Here is a 23,248-nt window from a genome sequence, read left to right on the forward strand (position 1 = left end):
CTGGATTTTGTACATTCCGATTTAACAGTTGAGCCTGAACATTGCACCAGTCTGAGGAAGTGGGCAGAGACGAGCATGCGCAGTTTCAGTGTTTGCATTCCTCCTCCCTCATCAGAGACTGACAGCCCGTTAGCTGCTGCTGCTGCTCACCGGCAATGATACAGCAAACACGGACTCTGTAAGTCACACCGAAATGGACTTAGCGAGCACTTTTTACCAACACAAAGAAGGATATTATTTAGACACCTTTGTCTGTTGACGACCTACGGAGTTTATTCCTCGCCAAGCTCATTTTTGTTTCGGGGAAAAAGGAGACTCGACGTGGATGCGACGACTGATTTCCTGCGACACACACCGGCCAGCTAAGAAGCTTCCACATTCACTTTGAAGACCACCTGAGTGCACCGTAACCATTCGGGACTAGACTTATTTCTGTGGGCTTAATTGTGACATGAATATCCGCAAAATAATCGTAATTAGTAGTGAAAATGTACAAGTTCTAGAAGAGCGTGGCTAATCGCTACTGCCGACCCAACACAGCTCTAAGCTAACCAACGGCTAGCTGAATTTCGCATTCTTTGTTTATTTTATTTGCTTCACTGAATACAGTGTTTTATTTTTCTGAAGTTGGATTAATACTTGTGTTAAGTAGAAGGACACCGCTTACAAGCTCTCTTTTTAGCCTAACTACGGCCCGGAGCGTTGAACTGGATTTTTAAAGGACATAAATCATCTGACTTATCACTTATGGCTCGTTAGTATCGCGGTACTGCAGCTGACCCAGCTAACGTTAGCTAGCATCTGTGTTAGCTAGTAGGTTGCGCTGTCAGCCAATTCTTGGCCTTTAGTAAGTCTTTGACGGTAAAGATGCACCACCAGGACTTTTCTGGAGACCCGCCTGGAACCGGGAGCAGGAAAACGGCTTACCACTTCAGGAGAGGCAGCAGCGGTGCGTCTGCCTCCTCCGCAGCCGGTGGCAGTGGGGGCAACACGGTTGACGACAATCCAACCCAAGCTGGATCCTCTTCTCCCGGACTCCACCACCAGTCCCAGTCCCAAGTGGCTGGCGCTCAGGTGAAAAAGAAGAGTGGCTTCCAGATAACAAGTGTCACCTCAGCTCAGATCAATGTGAGCGGCAACAACAGTTTAGCAGATGACACTGAGAGCTATGATGATATGGATGAGTCACACACAGAAGACCTCTCCTCTTCTGATATGCTGGATGTTTCCGTGTCCAGGGCCACGGATACAGGTGTGCCGGAGAGAAGTTCTTCTGATGAGACATTGAACAGTCTCCATGGAGTCGATACACCTGGACTTGTGTCACCCAACGAGCCTCTACACCCTCATTCCATCCCTCAGGGGTCTCAGCAGCACACCTCTATGGTAAATGGGACCATGCATCATCATTATTACTCTCAGCAACACAGCCAGTCCCACCATCATGACAGCTTGGGAGGAGGGGAACCTTCATTGCCAGCTCTTCCCATTGCTCCCTTGGCTAGTTCCAGCCCAGCTATGGTTTCCAAAGCCGGGCCTAGCCAGTCCCAGAGGCCACCGGTGTTGGATAACACTAAACCTGCAGGTGGAACAACCCAACCATTAGCCCCTATTGTTGGTGGGACTGCCAGTGATCCACATCTACAAGGCAGTGTGAACATTTCTAATGCGTCTGCTGTCAATGCAGCTGCAGTTCCTCCCTCTGGGCCTGCAGGTTTTGACAACGCTAGTGTGACTGGGCAAGTAGCTTCTGTTGGAGGAGGACCAGGCCCGCCTGCTACTACCCCCAACACTCAAACCCAGCACACCCAAACTCAGACAGCTACTGGCTCTCGTTTTAGGGTGGTCAAACTAGACACTAACTCTGAGCCATTCCGCAAAGGAAGATGGACATGTACAGAGTACTATGAAAAGGAGATTCCTCATCCAACAACAACTGAGGCACCAAAATGTGCAGAGGTGACTGCAGAGACTGAGGCAGGTAATGCTGGGATTTGTCAGGGCATACCTGCTGTACAGCCACCTCACACGCTGCAGCCCTATCAGCCGCAGAACCAGGACTTCACTAGTCCACAAACCATTCAGAGCCCACCACAGGGACTGGTCCAAACCACTCCTCTGACCTATATTTCACCCCAGGAGGTTGTTGGTGGGGCTCACATGCAGAAACCAGTGGCTCCTCTCACTCTCCCTACAGCAACACCACAGGCCAGTGTAAGTCAGCCTGTACCCCAGCAGTTGCCCTACGCTGTGGATCCTCACCAGGCTCAACCCCAGGGAGGTTACCCTGCACCTCAGCTCCATGCAGGGGTCATGGCCCCGGGAAGTGTCCGACAGCCAGACTTTATCCAGCCCACTGCTCCCTTCCAGACCCAGGTCCAGCCTCCGGTGCCGCATGTCACAACAGGAATCTCCGTAACACCAGTTCCAGGGGTAACGGCACAGCAATCAGTCAGCATTACTCAGCAGCTGCCCCATCAAGGTCAGGTAGCCCCACCTGCCCAGGCAACTTTTGCAGGACAGCCACAGACCCTCCCAGCTCAACCTCATCCTCATCCTCAGCCACAAGTCCAGCCCCCCTCCACTGCTACAGCCCCAGTTGCACACACCCATGGGACCCCCTATATGCCTCTGACTGCTGTCCTCCAACCCCTCCTCACCCCGGGCGCGACCTTCACCCAGGTCCCTGGAGGAGGGAGCTCAATAAGAACCTCCCATCTTGAGGATGCCCAGAAGCTTCTGCTCCAGCACCAAGGCCTACTGGGTCTGCCCAGGCTGGGGGCGGCAGCAGGTGGAGTGGGGGCTGCGGAGGCCAGCGGTGCTGCTGGAACACTAGCCCACATGGGGATGTCGGCTGAGGCCAGCGCCTTCATGGCCGCTGCTGCTGCAGGCCTCAGGACTCAGCATGCTGACGGAGAGGATGACAGGTGAGGATGGAGAGTGCTGCCACAGATATTTATTCTAATGTAAACTGTTTTGCAAATGAAGGTTTTTAAGTAAAGGAGAAGTGAAAGTTATTATTTTTGGTATATTCTAGTTCAGGTTGCAGCACAGTTAATTATTTTTCATTGTAACATTTCATGAAAACGACTTTACTTTGCAGTAATATTGAAACTTGATTTTAAAGTTGTTGATACATCATTTTCACCACCGTAATTGTTTCTGTGCTTCAGAGAACAGCATCCTGCGACTGGTTTTGCTGTAACTGCAGAGCAGGAGTTTCATTCAGATCTAGAAGTCCAATGTCACATTTGCTTGCTCCACCATCCCCTGAGGTCACTCTGTCAGCCTTCAGAAGGCAATGGGTGAAAAACAGCTCTCTGGACATTGCTATTGTAAAAATATCAGTGGCTGGAATAGAAGCAGTGGAGCTGCTGAGTCACTGAGGGAGCTGGTGACTCAGCAGATGCTCTGCCTTGGTCGACCCCCTACTATCACACATCCACCTCCATTAACTCAGGACACTTTGTGTCAGTAAGGCTACATTTTCCCTGTTCCCTGTAGTCCCTCACGCTATCCTTCCTTTCTCAGTCAGTATTTGCGTCTCCCTTTCCCCCGAATCTCCCCTTAGGTTTAGTCTTTTATTAGACACTGAATCTGTTGATTTGTACCACCCCGAGGGAAGTGTGCAATGGTTTATTTATGTGTACAATTACTCAATCCCATGTTCCTGTTTTTTTGCTGCTCAAAAGTTGTTATTGCGGCTGCAGGTAGTTTCTATAACGCAAGGTTGATCTAAATAGAGTCGATGCCCTGGAAAGAAAACCTCCCATGCCCCATTTGAAGATGCCGTGTAAGTGTTAGTCTTTCAGAGTCTGTGCTGTAGAGGGCCCGCTCAGGAGTTGTGTTGCATAAATCTGACAAACTCTCGCTACAGAGAAATAGAGCACTGTTGTGGCAGCAGTCTAGTGTTACCGCTGTACTGTCCTGTGTTCTGGTTTAGCAGGAGATTCATGTTGTGAGTACAACAATAATGCCTGCAGGGTATGGAGTGAGTAATGTCCGCCTCACCCAAGCACCCATAACTGAAACACAAAACATATATTCTTGAATATTGTCGCTTTTATTTAGCTGTTGGCAACAAATGCAAGCTGTCTAAAAAGTTATTTCCCAAATGTTGTACAAATACATGCTAAGACTTCTGAGTAGTTCCATGATTAAAACAACAGTTGCTGAGAGAACCAGTAAACATACTTCCAGCAGGTCACTGGTGAGCTGGAGCAAACCCTATATGTATTTTCAGCTGCTCAGATTGAACTCAGAGGAACGGAGACACGGAGGGTGCAATAACTGCTGGTTTAATGTTGACGTAATGTTAGTCATATTCAGCTGCAGACAGAGCACGACTGTATTCTGTGTGGAGGCTTTTGTCAGCAATTTGTGGCAACCCATCATGACTGTATGTGTGTGTTCTGCATGGTCTCTGCATGCCTTCTCTCTAAGTGTGTTTCCATCTATCCGTCCGTTTGTCGGCCTGTTTTCTTGTCGTGAATCGGCCACTGTGCTGCAGACAGCCTTTGTGTGTGTGTGTGTGTGTGTGTGTGTGTGTGTGTGTGTGTGTGTGTGTGTGTGTGTCTCTTTTGTTTATAGTTATGGTCATGTCATGCTGCGATCTGGCTCTGTTTCTCTTTTACTGTCTCTGCTTTCTTCCTGTCTCCTATTCTCTGTTTATCTCCCTTTGTCACCTCTCTTTCTTTCCTTCCTCTTGTAGTCCTCAGTGCATCCAAAGCTGTCAGTTGTCCAAACTGTCCTCCTCTACCCTTTTCTTCTAGACACTAGTCTATTCTTCTCTTTCCACCCTTAAGATATCCCTCTCCTTTCCCTGCATGCATGAAGTGTTTCCTCCAAGCTAATAGTAGTAGCTTGGAGGATAGTGAGAATAGTGCCATGGTGAAGTTACAGGTTTTGTCCCCTAACTGTCATGCATTTACACCCGTGTTAACAAATGAAAGTGAGCAAGGTGATGTTGTCAATTTGTTTGTTTTGTCTGACCAACAGTCACAAAATATCTCTCTTTTTTTCTGTTTGTAAGTTACTTGAACAACAGCAGGATAATTGTTTTGCATAGAGCACAAATCCGCTGTATTCATTCTCAGTAGTGTTTCAGTATTTGTTGTCAGAGTCCAGTTTGTCTCTTTAAAAGCCTTACGCTGCAGTTATCATGACTTTGAAAACACCTGATCTAGCACAGCTGTGTGCATGACTGCTGTCATGTGGTGAAACATGGCTGTCAGGGTGTGTCTGTTTTGCAGGGTTCTGCTTGTTTCTGTTCACCTGCTGTCTGTTTGTATATCTGTCAGTGAGAGTACTTTAAGGACAGTGATATTAATCAGGGCTTTCATCAGGTCCTCGTGCCTCCCGTTTGGAATTTCAGCCTGCAGGTCGGTGCCGGCATAATTTGACTTTTGGACAGCTGCCAGCATCAGTTCACTGTAGAAGGAAAACGCACACACTTCCAGTATACTATACACCTGTCGTCAGTGTCTTATCCACACACCTCCACACAACTTGCAGAGAAATATGACTTTGCATACAGGTAGCAGAAAATGAATATAGCATTGCACACCACTGTTTGTAGCCTTACAAACAGCAGTACTCTGTATAAAGTAGTCCCCTTTTAAACTGAATTATATTAGCTGAAGAGCTGTTTTACCACTTGAACAAAATTGGGACTCTGCAGGTTGTTTTAATGCAAAAATAGAGTGTAATAATATCACAAAGCAACACAGGTGAGACTGTACAGTAGTATCTAAACTTATTTGGTTTGCCCAGGAAAACATAAATACATGTGAATCATGTGCTCATTTGTGCAGTGGTAATATGCATTTCACAGCCAACTAAATGTCAAAGATACATGAAGTGTCATAGTTCAATTTAGTGCTTTTTATAGTGCAATTTATCTGTATGACCTCATCCTTTGGAGACATAAAAGTTAGAGAACATTTGGCCATAAAACTTGCGAACTCTATTTCCCTGCATGTTTTGTATTAGCAGCCTGTTTCAATTTTAAATGTGAAGGGTTTTTTCAGTGTTTTACGACTATTTTAATGAAGTAAACATGTGTTCAGCAGCTGTTGAGGTAACAACAGTTTAAACATAACCAAGCAGTCACGAGTTTACAGCCTGAAAACAAAGTGATAACCATCAATCAAGACTGCCTCTGTAACAGTCAACAGGTGTGCCAAAGGTAGACGTAAGAGAGTCCTTTTGTTGTGCCTTGCAAAGCACATTAGGGTATTCGAAGAGCCTTGTTGTTGTTGAATGACTTCATTGATATAGTGGCAATGAGCTGGGTAATTTTCTGGGGAGCTGGTTCAAAACTGTACTTCCAACACTTGGATCTGTTTTTAAAAGCTTAAACAATCATCGTATGACTTCCCAGCAACAGTCTCTATCATCAGTAGATGATCAGTCACAGATTAGAGCTTCAACAGCGTGTCAGTTTGGTTTTTGGCACTTCGAATGATATTTTTCTCAAGCTTGTTTGTGTTTCTGTATGCCATGAATTTTAGCCGTTAAGTTCTGAATATGTGTTTGATGTCAGTATGTGACTGGGAGCTGTCCTGTTTTTATGAGGCACTTGAGTCTCTGTTGACCTTTCATATGTTTTAGTGATGATAAGCTGCCTCTCAAGCACTGCAGTTATACTGGCTTTGACTCATGATTTATGTTTTGTTAATATTGACACGCCTGGTTTTAATTGACTCACCATGCAAAACTGAGCAAGGTTGTAGAAGGTAAAGGGAGTACCCGATTGGCTATGACCAAATATGGACAAATACTTGGAGCTACTGTGAAATGTATGTAAGATGTATGATTTCAAGATAATACTAGCTTCTTTAAGTGCCAGGGTTTCCAGGAACAGCCCTAGAGGGTCCCTGAAAATAAATACTTTTTACTTTGTATTAGCTTTAAATGCTTCTACCATAAACAGAGTTAGAATAGTGTATTCGATTACTTTTACAAACCTAAGTAGTGAGTCATACCTAACAGCAAACATATTTATGAACCATTCCTCGTGAACACACCCAAGATAAGAATGTTAGGTGTACCACTGCACAATTTTTACATGCTTCAATGACTAATAAACGAAACGGACGAGAATAGATCGAGACACATCAGCTAAAAAATGTTAAACTCAATCCTCAATGGACTATATTGCATTTTTGTCTGGAAGATACTAATATGTAAAGAATTTCCCATTAAATATTTTTTACTTGAATATTAAAAGTTCAGACCTTGTAATCAAGGTATCAAGGTCTTTCACAAATGTTAACCTAAATTGCGTTGCATCCTCTTCTGCTTCAGTCTTTACAAACTCATGCTGTTTTGACAAAACAAACCGACAAAACTTTATTTAAAATTCTGGAGATTTAGAGAAATTAAGAGGAAATCTAAGGGGGAAACCAAGACTTCAAGGAGTTAAACGTGGAGTTGAATGTATAGAAAAGTAAATGAGTCTTAAATTTCCCATTATTTTGTTTTTAAAAAGTTCTTATAAAGTATTTCAAGTTAAACTTTGATATCCCAGCCTTTTTTTTATCTGACAGCACTTGTCTGTTAATGAGATGTGGTATTAAATCATGCCTCAGTAGAGACATTAGCTTTACTGTCTTTCTTCTCTCTCACGCTGTTGTACTGCTGTTACCCCACCAGGTGGCGGTCTTGGCTCATAAATCCTTGCAGCTTAGTCAACAGTTGTTTATATAACCTTATCCTGCTTTGAGAATCACTGACCTAAAATGTGCCTTGCAGCTAAGTGGAAATGTCCTTCCTGCACGCAATGTATGAATCACAAACAAATGAGTGGTTTTAGATCTTCTGTCTGTAAAAACACGCTGACCCTCTGTGCTTACTGTCAGAAATGGGTGTGTGATGTATAATAAGTGTAGTTTCTGGCTGCAGAAGGCCCCAGTGGTATAGTTATTGATATAATATATCCGTTGGCAGGGTTTGTAACACAGTAGGTGTACTTATTTTTAGAGATGCGTTGATTCACGCTTCCCATGGACAAGTTTATATCAGCCTCTCTCAATGACTGATAAATGAGTCAGACTGTTAGGCAAAAAGTTTATTCTGGAGGCCCTTTTATTTATGCTATTGCAAAAGATTTTAAAGTTGAACTTTGTGCAATCAGAAGTCAGTTGGTAAAATCGTTTGTGGGCAGTTGTGACATTGATTTATCAGACCACATGGTGTTTTTGTTTATTTATACAAGGGAATTTATCAGTGTCTCATTCTGAAGAGACACAATGTGCACCTCTATCATGTGGATACATTTGATGAAACTGAATATGTTTACTAAGACAAAAGCAATTTGAAAATGTCGTCTTGGACTTGTGACAGACATTTTTTGTAATTTCATACATTTTGTAGAACAAACTATTCATCTATTAATTGAGAAATGAGGAGATTAATTGTCACGGAAATATTGTTTTTTTTAGCAGCCCTCAAGTTGTTTTAGAGTCTTTGTTTTGCATGTTAGTAGTCTGATTGCATTATTTATGCATGTGTCACTTGTGCATATTTTTGTTCAGACACCATAATGTTTGAGTCCTAGTTGAGATAACATTGGAAGGGCAATGTTTTCAGGCTTTGCTGTCACTTCTGAAAGTGCATGTGTGTGAAGATCTAAATGCAGCCAGATCAGAACATCAGCCGGCTCTGACAGGTTCAGTTTTAGGCAGCATGGTGGGGGGGCTCAGAGCCAAATAGACGGGTGTCACGTTTGCTCGCCTTGTGCCCTCATTCAGAGCTGCAGATTCTTGAAGAAAGTCACAGGCCAGAGAGGATGTAATGTGTTCGTGCATGCCTGTCAGCTTTTCTCAGCAGGAGTGTGTTTATGACTTCACACATCAGGATGGTGTGTACATGTGTGTGACTAGTAGGTGTTTACAGGAGAATTGTTTTTTATGGTGAAGAACTGCTTTTTCCCTTCAGGCTTTTACACTGAGGAAAAAAACATGAGCAAAGGGGAGGAGAGGCAACGTTTCTGGTTTTAACTCGTGCAACGATTACTCTTGTGACACCTGCACTTTTATTTTATTTCTCTCTGTCATTTCCCTTTTGCCTAATCTTACCCTCTGGCTGTTCTCTCTGAGGAAAAGCCAGTACACTTTCTTATAACAGGACAGAAGTGTGACATTTCAGATCATATAATTGAACCTTGGATGCCAAAACACCTAAAAATATCCACCTGAGCTTTACTGCAAAAGGAGAATATAGAAGTAGAAGGGCAACTGTAACCCTTGTGTGGAAATTTCTGCTGTTTTCAAGTTATCTAATGTCTGTAGGGGTTTTTTGTTTTTTAAATAAACATAGTTGAACCCTGCTGCTGTAGTTTGAGACAGGCAAACGCCAGTGGTGACAATACTTAAAATGGAAAAAATCAAAATAGAAAGTTATCTGGCGGAGCATGTTGTCTCCACACGTCTTTTTGTGTCAGATACTTGTTGAACCTGGAAAAACAGTCTCTATTATCATAATTGTATCGTGCTGTCTGGAATATTTATTTTTTAATATTGAACTCTCATAGAAGGCCTCTCCTTTGCAGTTCCTTTCGTCCATTCTTGGATGACTTTTGAGGGAAAACTCACCAACAGTAACATGACCTCTACTACCTGTCAACGAAACATTTATTTATTTATTCCCCCTGAAAGTGACACTTCCTGGTAAAGAGCAGACTTCACGGTAAAGAGAAATAATAATAATTCTGTGTGAAGCCAGTTTTAGTGTCAGAGCCTCGACCCCTTCCTACTGTTAAAGCACATTCGCATCACCGCATGAAGCCTGCACACTGCAGAGAGCCTCAAGCAGAGTTTCTCAACCGCTGCTGAGAAGATCCTCACTGTTACTACATTAACTCTGTTTACATTGACTGAAACACTGTGCAGGTCCATGTGACTGGGGCTCGATAACACAACTTCCTGTGACGTCTTAATGTTGTCAGTGTGTCGTCAGGTTGTGTAATATTTAATTGTATGTTTGTTTTAACGCATGGATTAAAGTGAGAGAAGAGGGCTGTTGAATCCCAATTTCATGTGTGAAACGTGTCACACAGAGCCAGAAATGATTTGTGTGTGCATTCAAATCTTTTACAGCTACAATTATACGTGTAAAGAGCCTTTTTGCCAGTTTGTGCGGTATCGAGACAGAAATTGAAGCAGGAGGAGATGAGATACCTGTATTGATTTTAGCCAGATTATGTGTAATCCTTTAATCTCCAGAATTTGTGCCCATTCACTAACCTAAGCACACTGTCTTCTCAATTTCTTAACTTTGTGAGTCAATTGATCAATTGGTTGGTCCAATAACAATTAATTGGCAATTGCTATTTACATCATCTTTTTTTATATATCACACATTCCTGGCTAAATGTGGAAAGCAAAGACTCCCTCTGTTATTTTTACCCTTCATAGTAGATGGGGAATGTGAGTGTATTGAAGGTGAATACCTCGTCCATCAGAAGAATGAGGCATGTCTGCAGTGTCACTCAACCAGTATGGATGTCGGAGCTCTTTCTCCTTCCTTCCCAGTTTCTCTTCTGTCTCCTTCGTGGCCCATATGTCATAGAGGCTGGTTATGTAAGGCATTGCGTGCACGGCAGAGACCGATTCACTTACGCTCCAGAGAGCTGCTGCCCTGAAGCTCTGTCATGCCATGAGAGCTGTTTGAGTTTTGGGGCGTTCCTGCTCTTTGTTTTGTCTGTGTTTGGGCAATAATCAAGGCAGATTATCCAAGGTTTGCCAACAAGTAGAAGGTTGTTTCTGATTGCTACCTTGGTAGCCCACTCAGGAATTATACCTTGAAAACAGAAAAATGATTGCATGCTGAAGGTCCAAATTTGATCGTCACTTTCCTTTTCATGTTCATAAATTCTTTCCTTTCTTGTCCTGTTTTTATGTAAATCTGGATGATAAAAACACACTTCCTCTGCTTGAGTGAAGTGTCTGTTTTTGTGTGTGTGCAGTGGGGTTGATCTTGCTGGCGGCCTTGGTTCTCCTCCGTGTAAATGCCAGTGCTCAAAGCCTCCCAAACCGGATTCCGCCAGTTTGCAAACATAGCGTCACACACACACACACACACACACACACACCGGCTGATACAAGAACACACAAACGGGATGCACAGACCCGCGCAGACATGCGCAAGCTCATGTCTCCCAACTGCTTCAGGACAAGTGATGCGGAAGAGGGCGGGCGAATCACAGAGCAGCACACAAGCCAGTGAAAAATTAGGGATGCAAGTAGAGAGATAGAAACACAGATATTAAAAGAAAGCTCAATATTATATTGTTTGACATAATCTAATAGAGTTTGATGCACTATTTTGTCTTGAAATGAGCTGATAGTTTCCAGTTGTGTTGTGGTTTTTGTGGAGGTTACTTTCATGTTGTAACTGACTTCCCCTAATTGCTTTGTGATGTCCTCTGTTATCAAACCCATGCATATTTTCTTATAACTTACAGTTGGCAGTTTTGGATCCTTTTCAGGACCACACACTGCAGCCTGAGTGATGGGCTCCCCAATTGAGCCCAGCTCTGCTTTCACTTGAACCGCACAATAAAGTGAGGCAGAAGCGTTACTTACACTCAGCTGGATGCTTTTGTGAGACAGAATGTGGTGGTAAAAGGGGAGATGCCTTCTAGTGTATGTACAGAAAATACACTAGAGGGTATTTAGGTGGCTGTTAGCACTATTGATTTTACACTTTTCTAGAACATCTAGCCACTGGAGCTTAAAGATATCTTCTCCTCTGCTTGTTGTGCCTCTTTACTTTACTCTCACCTCTTCTTGATGGTTGTGTGGATTTAAAAAAAAACATTTCTATATTATAAAAATATAGTTTTATACTCTCAGAAAAGTTCAGACTGTACCGAATTTAGCATTTCTTCAACACACTTCTCAAGCTAAGAGCCTAAAGCTACCGGGCTTTGGATTTAAAGATAGGTGTCACTTTTTTCAAATATAGTTCACTCCTTGTTTTACAATGAAACTTTATATTTTTAACTTTGTGGGCAATGCAAGCACCATCTGTTCTTTTTTTATTGCTCCACATCAGCTCCTGCCACACTGTGGCTACATATCCACCCTTATGTAAGCTCCACAGGGTGTGGCAAAGATGTCCCCCACCACCCTTTTATTTTCTAATCAGATCTGCCCCAAATCTCGACTGTTTTTAAGAAGGTGGAAGGTGAAGTCATGGAAGAAATAAAGTTGATCATACGGCTGTTGTTGTCGTGAGTAGAAAGCATTTTGTGGTGGGTGGAGATGCTGTCCATCATGTGGACCGGTGTGTTGTTAAAGGCTTAATGGAGAGTTAAAATGAGCTTTGCCTGTTAATTGTTTTATCCACAGTTTGGCAAGGTCGAGAGCTCATTACCTAACTAATATAGTCTAATAGCTTGGTGGAACATCAACACAGTAGCCTGGCCAATTAGGAGGATTTTAATTTGGCATTAAAGTGACTTAAACTTTAGCTCTCTTGTAGCATATTTGTCATTCTCCAGTTTCCAAGTCTCTAGTATGAATATACATTCAGCTTTAACATCGTGGTTAGGTAATATATGGGTCAGCCCTTTGCACATGCCACATACACAAGCTTTGGACGGACGTGGATACATAATGAATGTAAGCGTCCCATCTGTGATGTCATGACGTCAAGGTCTCTAGCCATTGGCTTAGCTGGGTCTGTTGCCATCAGTGATTGGTTGAAAGTAAACTGTGCCCACATCACTGAACGAGTTTCGAGCCTTTTGTTTCAAGTGGACATGCGCACACTGACCCCAAGCCTGCAAGTACACAATGTACAGATATATGAAGAGCTTTGTTTTCAAATGACAAATTAACTTAATTGCTACAAATCAATAATGGCACTTCTGGACAAAATGACATTTAATTAGTTTTTATCTCCCGTTACGTCTAACTTCTGCGCTGTCAATGTTCTTGTTTCTGGCCCTCTTGTTTCTGGGATTAGTGACACCTACAGTGGAGGGAAGAAAAGAAGATGTGACCCCCACCTAATGAGGTTAATAATTTCACTGCATGCATTGAGCTGAATCCCACCAACAAACCCACGCTGCGCGTCCCTCGCCGCCATTTTGTGCTTCCCACAACTGCACGCTATATTTCAACCGGGGTTGCCTCCTCCCTTTGTTCTCTACAGTTCCTCTACTGATGCTGTTGTCTTTACTGCTGAGTACAGTGTTGATGCTTTGAGTTTTTTGTGCTCTGCGTCAGCCCTTCGCTGGATCTACCGTCTAGCTAGCCATCTTGTTTTGATCGTCTTTGTTCAGACTGTAATGTGAACTGTGTGCACGTCTGTGTGGGAGCTAGCAAGGAGGTACACGTGAGCCATGCTCCAGTGGAGACCCATACTGTGAGAGTGTGTGTGTCCAGTGTGCACCCACTGATGAGGAGTGACAAGATGGCTGAAGGCATGCCTGGTACAACATACACAGTCTCCTTGAGATAACTTAAGGAGGGGCGCAGTCTTGTGAGGGAAGTGTGAGGGATGCAGGAGGTGGATGTTTCTTATTATAAGCACCGATTTTAAGGGCAAATGCATCCACTCATCACTATAAACTGATACAGGGAGGTTTAGCGTGGGGTACCACTCCTGTGTCCATCATCATCACGGAGTGGATGTTGCAGGAAACAAACGGGAAAGGGGTGAAGGAGCGAGAGGTTGCAGACCGAAGGGAGTGGCTTATAGGCGGCTGTGAGCTTGCTAACGGGGTGTGTGGTCAAAAGTAGCTCATCCTATTGGACAGATCACCCTAATCTCTGCTGACAGTTTATATAACAACAGAAGGGGAGGTGACATGACTCCTTATGCAGTGACATCACAGTCCACCCTCCTATCTCCCCTCACCGTGCACCCAATCGTCTGAGTGAATGTGATTCAGGCTTAGTAATGGGGCAATCGGGAGGACTTAATACACTAACGCGTGCTCCCGTTGTATGCACCCACACTCCCCGTCCTACACGGCTCCAACCTGGTCTCCATTGTTGGTCAGGCTCCCCTATGTGAAGCTCCCACAGCTTAAGGGAGCAGGGAGTCTGGGCCAAAGGGCGCAGGTCAGGAGGACGGAGGAGGGTGCGGTGGTGGTGGTGTTTGTTTTGGGGTGTTTTTGGTGGGGCGGGTGTGGGGGAGCCCTCTGCTTGGTCGGAGTGTGTGTTTTAGCCTGAGAGCATCAATGAGAGAGAAGGGGCTGGCCGGGGCAGGAGGAGCGCAGGGCAGGGACGCCATGGCTCTAAAGCTGCTCTTCTGGGAGCTGGAGAAGCATCTGAAGAGGTAACGATGACTGTAGTGTTGTCACGTTGTCAGGGGGTCCGCGGTGGCGTAGCAGGGGTCAGGTCCATTGCAGCAGCCTGGGGATTAAACAAGGGCGGACGCAAAGGGGCTTTGTGTTGATGTATCTGTCTGATCATTGTTGTGGTGGTGACGTTCAGTTGCTTAAATGTTGTCTGTTGAGGGGGAACAATACAAGTAGGGCCTGCAGTTATCAAAGCATTTATCCAGGAAACTTAACACCTGCAGGTTTCAAATCTAACTTACAAAGGTGCATCACCTCAGCATGTTCAAACTCCCACGCCGCCGCCCTGAAGGGCTATAAATGTGTTTGAGGACACGGTGTTCTTGCTTCTGCACACGCATGTAGTTGCGCTTGACTGTGTGTGAGTATGAAAGCGTGGTTGGCTCATGTTCACTCACCGTAACGTGGTCCTGGCCAGATCCAGACCAAGAGTAGTCATTTTATCTTACCTGCTTTCAGTTTAGTTTTTCCTTCCAATCTCAACTGCCAGAGATAAGCATCGCGTTCCACTTCCTCAATTGATCCAGTCAGCCCATATTTGCTTCCCTTTGCTCAGTTATCAGGCCACTAATAGACTTCAGTCTCCCAAATAAACCAACATGTATGCAGCCTGTCCAACATGAGACCCACAACATACAAAAACACATTTTTTCCCGATAGTTAAAGTGTGCTTTTGTTTCCCACACAACACACAATTTGTACCCTTAATTTCTCTAGAGTGTCTCCAACATTTATTTTGTGTGAATAGGGTCTTTACAATAGTGCGTATATGTAATGCTGCTCCTTTGGAAGAAAGAAAAGGAGAAGTCACTACAACCGTTATTTTCCAGTTCTCTAAAATCACTCAGGAGCACCCGACAAAGTTCCCTTGGCTGTACAGTTAATAACAGAGCTGGAGGAAGTAAAATACAAAGATATGAGCATGTTGAGGGTGTTGATCTCCAACCTCCTGTGTTGACACACACACACACACACAATGGTCCCACCAGAGACCGATGCTTAAAGCAGGTCAGGCGTCTGAAAGGAGCTCCTGACGTGCAGTCAAAGATCTCGCCACTGCTGCTTAAAGCTTGACACTATTGTTGAAGCTCTTACGTGTGTCCCCTTGCCCGGTCAAAGTCAATGAAAGGTGTGAATGAGGTGTTAGAGGTCAGTTAGCTCATACTGATTAAATTAAAACATGTCTGTGTGTGTCAGGAGTATGAAAAGAAAACCACACCCCGATCGTAGGCGATACAGTTTCACTCTTTATTTTCGGCCGCAGTTGTTTCCACTAAATGTACTTCCATTTCTTTGTGTGCTGTTTATCTAAACTGTATGTTTCCATGGTGATGACATCAGTCCACACCTACACACCATGGAATCACATTAGTGTACCTTAACTGAGTAATAAGATATTCAGTTTAGTATCATAGAAGAATAAGAAATCCACCAAATATCCACGTTTGAGACGCTGGAACCAATTAATTTTTTTTCCCATTTTTGCTGCAAAAAATTCTACCAATCAACTAATCAATTGTTTCAGCTCTACTTGACACATTTACACTTTTTGATTGATTGTGAAGTAGTTGTTGCTTATGATACTGACATTTTAACCTGGGTTGTCTCAGAATCTGGAGAATGACACAAATAATGTTGCTCCAACTTTTTTCTGAGGATAGAAAATGATTTTAGCAGATGCTTAAAATTGCTGTCTTGTACAGATTGCTCACCTAGCCAAGTAGAGGAGCTGAGGAATAGGGCTGCAACTAACTAATTTATTTCATTATCAATTCATCTTTCAGTTTTTTGATTAATTGATTGATCGTTCAGGCTACAAACTGTCAGAAAATAGTAAAATGCCTTCAAATGTCTTGTTTTGTGTGACCGAAAGTCCCAAAGATACTCCATATACAGTGATATAAACTGAGAGAAGCAGTATATCCTCACATTTGAGTGGCTGAAACCAGCAAATGTTTGACACTTTTGTTTGATAAATTACTTAAGCAAGTATGTAAATATCAACATAATTGTTGGCTGTTCATTTCTTCTCGATTGAATCATTGTCTCAGCTACACTGAGGAGTCACACATCACAGAAATGTCTGAAAACTTGAGACCAAATTCTTTAAATAATTTGAGTTACAGCCTTGTCACTCATACAGAACAGAGGGGTGGTCCTGATTTACTGTGCAGAACAGTGTGTTCCCATTTCACTCAGTCAAACTGATCTAAAGAGGACAAAGGAGCTTATCTCCCACCGTTTCTGCCATATGAGCCTTTTCTTCTATTGTCAGCAGCCCCCAGACTTTCAGTGTACATGTTTATTTACCACCACAAGTGACAGCTGGACAGTGCTGAGGTCAGCTTTTACCACAGGGGTCAGCTCGTGGGCAATTGATTATGTTTACTCAAATTACACGAAGCCTGTGTGTGTCATCTTGTTTAGTGGATGTGACCCTTTTTAATGCACGAGTTATGGCCGATAGGTGGAGACATTGTTTCACAAAACAGCAAGCAAAGTTCCCCCATCACCTGCAGTCCACGTTTAAGCGTAAAACCCGGCAACACAGCACATTAAATCACAGTTTGAGACCAGACGTGACAGTTAAAAGCAAAATGTCCGCTGTTAGATTGCTGTCTTGGTCGATTTAAAGTCGAAGCAGGCTCTTCTTTGGTGTTTCGGTTGGATGCGGGGTTTTTATAGAGGACGGTGCAGCAGGTAGAGAGATGTTGCATACTTTATTACCACGACCGACCTCTCCTCCAATCCGGGACGCCGCAGCGCCATTTTCGCGCATGCATTATGCTAATGAGCTCACTTCTCCGCCAATCACGCGGCTGCTGGCGCTGTTTTTCTGCATGCATTATCCAGAGAGGGAGCCGCGGTTTGCGGAGCTGCAGCCCGCCGCTTCAGTCTTTGTGTGCTCTGTTCCGGCTGCGAGCTGTGCGGTCGCCCGGAGAGCAGAGCCGACGTCCTGCCCTCAATAATGCGCTATTTTTCTACTTTTATACCGCTGGATGTCCAGTTTGTACAGCCGAAGAATCGCCTTTAGGGATTTTAATGGACGGGATAGCATGAATTCCCAATGTTACACAGTGGCGATGGATCTTGGCGTTTGTCAACTGAGGAATTTCTCGATATCGTTTCTGTCCTCTGTGCTCGGGAAGGAGAGTGCATCAGTCAGGGTTGACAATAGGTAATGTCAGCAGGCTCTCTGTGGATGAAAATGCCCGAAATGTTGCCTCATTGATCCTCCGCCATCAAAGTCAAAGCCTGCTATCTCGACCTCCATTTGCTTTGTTGCAGACACTCATTATTGTGAATTCTAGCTTGATGTTTTTTCCTCATGACAGCGGATACCTCAGGCTTTGTTTCATTTATTTATCTCTGCCATTTAAAAAAACCCACCCTTAATGCAGACCCATTTTCATCACACACACGCTGCAGTATTCAGCTAATCTTTCATCATTTAACAAATCCATATTTGTCTTTCTGTCTTGCAGCTCCTCTGGTGCAAGTGTGGTGGCCATTGACAACAAGATTGAACAAGCAATGGTAAGCGTGTGTTTTAATCGTGTAAAATGCAGTCAGTGTTTTTAAACAGGCCCCTCTCATGCTTTACACGTATGTGCTGCCTCCAGTGTTATGTAACCAAAGCACCGACGTGGACTCCCACATCTGTATCATCTGCTTTTATTTTGTCATGTTTTGATTTCCTGTTAAATAATATTTTCAGGATAATGTTGTGTTGGTATTAAGAGGAAATGTCAGGTTACTGAGAGTAGACACAAAGCTGCTCTTCAGTGATACACGAATGAATGAAAAGCATGATGGATGTCAGTTTTATTTGAAATTAAGCGGCACATGCGTAGAAAAGATCATTTGCCGCATATATGCACCTGCTGGTGTATGAATTGGAGTCAACAGGAGTTTCCGACTCTGTCACGATTCTTTCAGATGACCTCCGGCTTGTTGGCAACTTGATGTGGGCCAGGCTAGGGTTCACACGCTATCCCTTCTCTCTCTCTCCCTCTCTCTCTCTCTCTCATGCATATACATAGTCCCTCGCCCTCTCCCCCTCCCTGTCCTGTGTTGCTAGGCAAGCAGCAGCCTCCCCGCGGCTCGGTATAAATAACTCGGTCGGTTATTGGCTCCTCCCACCCCGGTGCAGGAACATTTTGTTCCCTCGCTGTGTACCGGGGCAGAGAGGAGGAGGAGGGGCGGGTCCACAGTGGAGGGGATGCTCAGATTATTAAACGCAAATCCTCCTCCAGCAGGCTGGCACAGCACACTGCTCACAGCATCATCATGGGAATGCATTATAAGGCTGTCTCCCACAAGGCTTTTTTAAAAAGTCCACCTTTTTCTGAGGAATTCGTGGTGTGTTTGCCTCCTGTCAGTCATTGTGACAGCTGGCATGTGCTGTGCAAGACTGAAGTGATATACGATGCAAATTTAGCCTTGACACTCTGCTGTGTCACACGTTTCCTCCCCCAACAGCTTGTCGGTTATTTCTACTGCAAGAGTAGTTTTTTGTGCTAGTAGGAAGTCTGTTGTGGTACTAGATTTATATAGAGAGTAAATAAAAATATGGATGAGCCAAAATACATTTTATAGAAAGGTCAAGAAGTACGTGTGAATTAGGGCTGCCACTATTTGTAGTATAAGATTTAATCTGGTGATTATTTCTCTATTAATTAATTCTCATTTTGTCTACAAAATGGCTCAGAAATTGGTTATTTTTAAATTGCTTGTTTTGTCTGACGAACAGTTCAAAACCTGGAGAAGAAAACACAGAAAAGTAGCAAATGCCCAAATGTTTGCGTGAAAAATGAGAAATGATCAATCAATTATCAAAATAGTTGCAGACTAACCGCTTTAGTGAGTAATAGTTTCAGCTCAAGGGTGATTTAACTTTAAAAATACAGGAAGTACATGGCATTATTGTATGTTTGGTGTGAAACAGAAGTGTGGTTTGAACAAGATGTCTGCCTCACAGAGGAAACATGGAAGGATGAATTATATATTTAACTAATCTCTCGCTCTTCCTCTCTTCCCCATCACTCTCTCCTCTCCCTCCGTCCTCAGGACCTGGTGAAGAGCCACCTGATGTACGCCGTGCGCGAGGAGGTGGAGGTGCTGAAGGAGCAGATCAAAGAGCTGATCGAGCGCAACACTCAGCTGGAGCAAGAGAACAACCTGCTCAAGAACCTGGCCAGCCCCGAGCAGATGGCTCAGTTCCAGGCGCAAGTCCAGACCGGCGGCTCCCCGACCGGCACCGCCCAGCCTCTGGTCCCGGTCCCGGCTGGAACCACACAAGTCCTCCCCTCCACACAGAGCTCTGGCACATCTGCGTAACACAGAAGCTGCTCACTGGAGGACCCCCCTGAGGATGAGAGATAGGGGGGATGGAAGGAAGAAGAAGAGGAGGAGGAGGACGAGGAGGAGGAGGAGGAAGGAGTCTTGCCATACTGTGAACTGACTCTATGCCACCAACCGTCTCGAGGAGCGCACACTTCCACTTAACTGGAGGACGAAAAACAACTTTCTTTTGTTGCACATTTAATTTAACTGAAAGACTTTGGAGTTGCACCTGAGTGTGAGTGTGTGTGTGTGTGTGTGTGTCCCCGCTTTGTCTCCAACTTTTATTACCTGCTTCAGACAATCGTTGTCGTGGTGGTCGTCATCGTCGTCATGGTGATCACGAGGGGAAGGACAGAGCTGACAGGAACAGACAGCCGACCCTTACAGCCGCCGCCGCCATTGTTTGGGAGGGAGGAGCTAACGTAGGGCTCGGCCAATCAGGAGAGCACGCCGCACGCTCTCGTCAGTGCCGTCGAACCCCCTCGCAGTGTGACCTGTGGAAAGTGTGCCATTGTTTTGCCCAACCCCCACCTCAACCCAGCACAGTCCACCTGCACACGCTTTAAGTTTTCTACTCGACATCATCTTGTTTTGTTTTTTAGCACTTTTTTCGGACGATATTGAAAATGGACGGACTATAAAGATTCGTACGACCCATCTGGAATGGGAGTCCAGCTTCCTTTCTTTTTTTTCTCTTGCTCACAGCATCTGAAGACGACAAGAGTCTTGATATTCTGGGTTGAGGTGGAGGGGCGTGTTATAAAGAATTATGAAATATATATTAGCTGCGCGCCTCATTGTTCACTTTGAGAACTCGGTGTTCTCTTCGAGGTTCTCGTCGCCGTCCCCACCCTGAACGCCCCCCCCCCCCCCCCTTGGATGGAGCATTAAACATTTAAGCAGGGAATTTTTTCTTTAGGGAAGGCTTTGGAAAGGTTTAGGATTTGTTTCTGTCTGTTTTGCTCTTGTTGATGTAATTATGTCCTAGTGATCTGTAAAAATAATTAACGGAGAGGCAAATAAGTAGGACATGACTGTTTCTAGGTAGTGAACTTTGTACAGATTAAACATTTCCAATTAACTCTGCCAAGTGCCTGGTTTCTAACCATAGATACATATATATAAAAAACTTTTTTTAGTTTTATTCAATATGTGTGTATATATACATATATATCTATGGTTTTGCCAGGTTTTGATCTACCTGTGATGTCAATACTCAGGGTGGGAACAGAAGAGGACTATTTACCTCGACACTAAGATGCTGTCTCTCCTGCAGTGACACACGGCTTTGTACTGTATGTGAACTCTCCTCTCACTCGCTCAGATTATCTGGACTGTTTTACCATTTGGGGATGTGTGGAGTTGTTTTTTAATGAATGGCGATGGTGGTTGTTTTGTTTTTTTTTGTCTTTTGTACAGCCAAGTGTTTGAGTTGCTCGTAGTGCAACTGGAGCGCTGAACACAATGAGACACTTGGCAAAAAAAAAAGGAAAATGCCGAGCACAAGTATGTCGATGTTTTGTGCATGTTCCTCAGCCCATCACAAATGTGACGTTACAATTGCACTAGACAGTTGCACCTCAAATAAAAAATGAAAACAAAAATACAAAACCTGGACTGTTCGGTTTTCTTTTTTAGCCATGTTGAGGTTTGGGGTTTAACATATTTGATTCGCTTGATCTAGACAGGTTTCCTAAAAGACAATGGGTCAATATTTTAAGGAATTTGAAGGTAAAAGTTGAATTTCAGTCATAAATGTAGGCTTTTTCTCCCTCTAGTAACCCTAAAACACCAGATTTAAGTCATTAAATTGAGGCAAAATTGTAGATTAACAAGTTAACCAACCAGTTCCTCAATATCTAAATAAATATGGCTGGTTTCTCTCCTCATTTTCAAGCTAATAAATAACCTTCACTTCCTCCTTCAGACATCCCAGTGAAAAGCATCAATAGGTGCTTCGTCACGAGACCTCATTACACATGCGCAGAGGTGGACCGCGATGTAAATGTTTATCTATATGTGGTCCTCTCATTGGTTATATAGGACCGAGCCCCCCCGAAGCCGTCCTCTGGTTGCCCCGCCCACCTCTCACTCACGTGGACCTGCACGCTGGAAGCGAGGACGCGCACACGGGAGCGCGCTTTAATATAGGACGACGTCATGTGAGGATTGTGGAGGACAGAAAAATGTTCTTTCAGCGTCTTAAAACGCGTAAATTATGACTTTTTTGTGTGTAGATTGGCTTTAAAACCGCCTTTGTTTGTGTTTCATATAACATACATCCTAATACCAACCTGCATACACGCATAAATACACACAGTAAGTCTGCGTTTTAATCTCCTATAGATTTATAGTTCTGCTGTGATGTCTCTGTATCACTAATGCACAACTTCTGATAGGATTACTGTCGTTTCTATAATCTCCTCCCAACATGTACAAATGCTACAGTAGATCCTACATTCACGCAAACCCATAGATTATTGATTGTATTTAATATAATATTATAATATTATTTATATTATTAATATCAGCAAAGCTAAAACAAGAAAAAAAAAGAAATGAATCTGTAGAAGCATGTTTAGCTGTCCTGTATAACACACGCCATAACTTAATATTATACACTCAGTTGCCAGTATTTACCTAATATTTCAAATCTGGAGCTTTAGCCTAAAAATGACATTGACTGTTTTGATTCATTTCTCCACTTGCAGCTCTGCAAATCTAAAATGAACCAAACAGATTCAGTCAGCAGTAATGCAATTTTACACCAAGAAAGTAGTAGGTTTTTATTTCAAGGCCAAACTTTACCCTGGAGGTGCAGCAGCTCAGCGTGTCTCCAAGATATTTTTAGCTTAACTTTTTCTAGGCGGCACTTTTCCTCCTGTTTGGCTGCAGAGTCAACAGCTCAGTTTCCTCTTCAGTCTGGCCGTCATAACTTTTAAGTGTTTCCCAGTTGTTTTAATAAAAACAATCAAATTATTCTTTTCAAATCTGCAGCAGCGCCCTGTTTTTACACCCGTGCTATAAAAATATAACCTGAGAAGGATAAAGAGCTTCAGTCTGTGGCGTCCTGGGACAAAATCTAATTAATTGTGCTCTTTGATTTAATGTATATCTACTTAGAGCTCCTCGACCTGCTCTGCGCTGTCCTCCCCCCTCCCTTTCCCTCCTCAGGTCAGTCTGATCCCAGACCCTGTCCTCGGAGCGCCTTACTGGCTGGCTCGGTGGATCAGACGCTCCTGCTTCCGTGTCCAGATGGCACTTTCGCAAATCCCATTTCATTGACAAAAGGTGTTTTCTTGAAGCACGCCGCCGCGGTACAGGATGTCCTCTGAGGCCGAGGGATCACACGCGGATTAACCTCGTCTAGTTGTGCCGCTGCTGATGTTTGGAGGCACAAATACAGAGGGCAATTATTTACATTATGTGCTGTGATCCATCAACAGGGCCTGGTGGCACACATGGGTTGTTTTTACGGTACCTGCACGTATTGTGTCCAACCAGCACACCCTTTATTATGGTAAACAGCCCTTTTTTAATGAACTTGCTGTTTTATCCAACAGTTTTATTGACAAATACGCACAT

At 43.9% G+C, this 23,248-nt stretch overlaps 1 protein-coding gene across 2 annotated transcripts; it reads left to right on the forward strand.

Annotated features, from left to right (window-relative positions):
• The first annotated feature begins 867 nt into the window (after positions 1-867).
• LOC139306638 (TSC22 domain family protein 1-like) lies at positions 868-21,274 on the forward strand. 2 transcript variants are annotated; one of them, XM_070930542.1, is made up of 3 exons: positions 868-2,927; positions 17,803-17,854; positions 19,388-21,274. In XM_070930542.1, exons 1-3 carry the CDS (start codon positions 868-870, stop codon positions 19,655-19,657), a joined length of 2,382 nt encoding a protein of 793 aa, XP_070786643.1. In that variant the 3' UTR covers positions 19,658-21,274. The 2 variants fall into 2 exon arrangements, with proteins under 2 accessions (XP_070786643.1, XP_070786644.1); XM_070930543.1 differs by lacking the exon at positions 868-2,927 and adding an exon at positions 17,319-17,495.
• The last annotated feature ends 1,974 nt before the right edge of the window (positions 21,275-23,248 follow it).

This window comes from Enoplosus armatus, chromosome 24 (assembly GCF_043641665.1).
Source record: "Enoplosus armatus isolate fEnoArm2 chromosome 24, fEnoArm2.hap1, whole genome shotgun sequence".
In the NCBI taxonomy this organism is placed as follows: Eukaryota; Metazoa; Chordata; class Actinopteri; order Centrarchiformes; family Enoplosidae; genus Enoplosus; species Enoplosus armatus.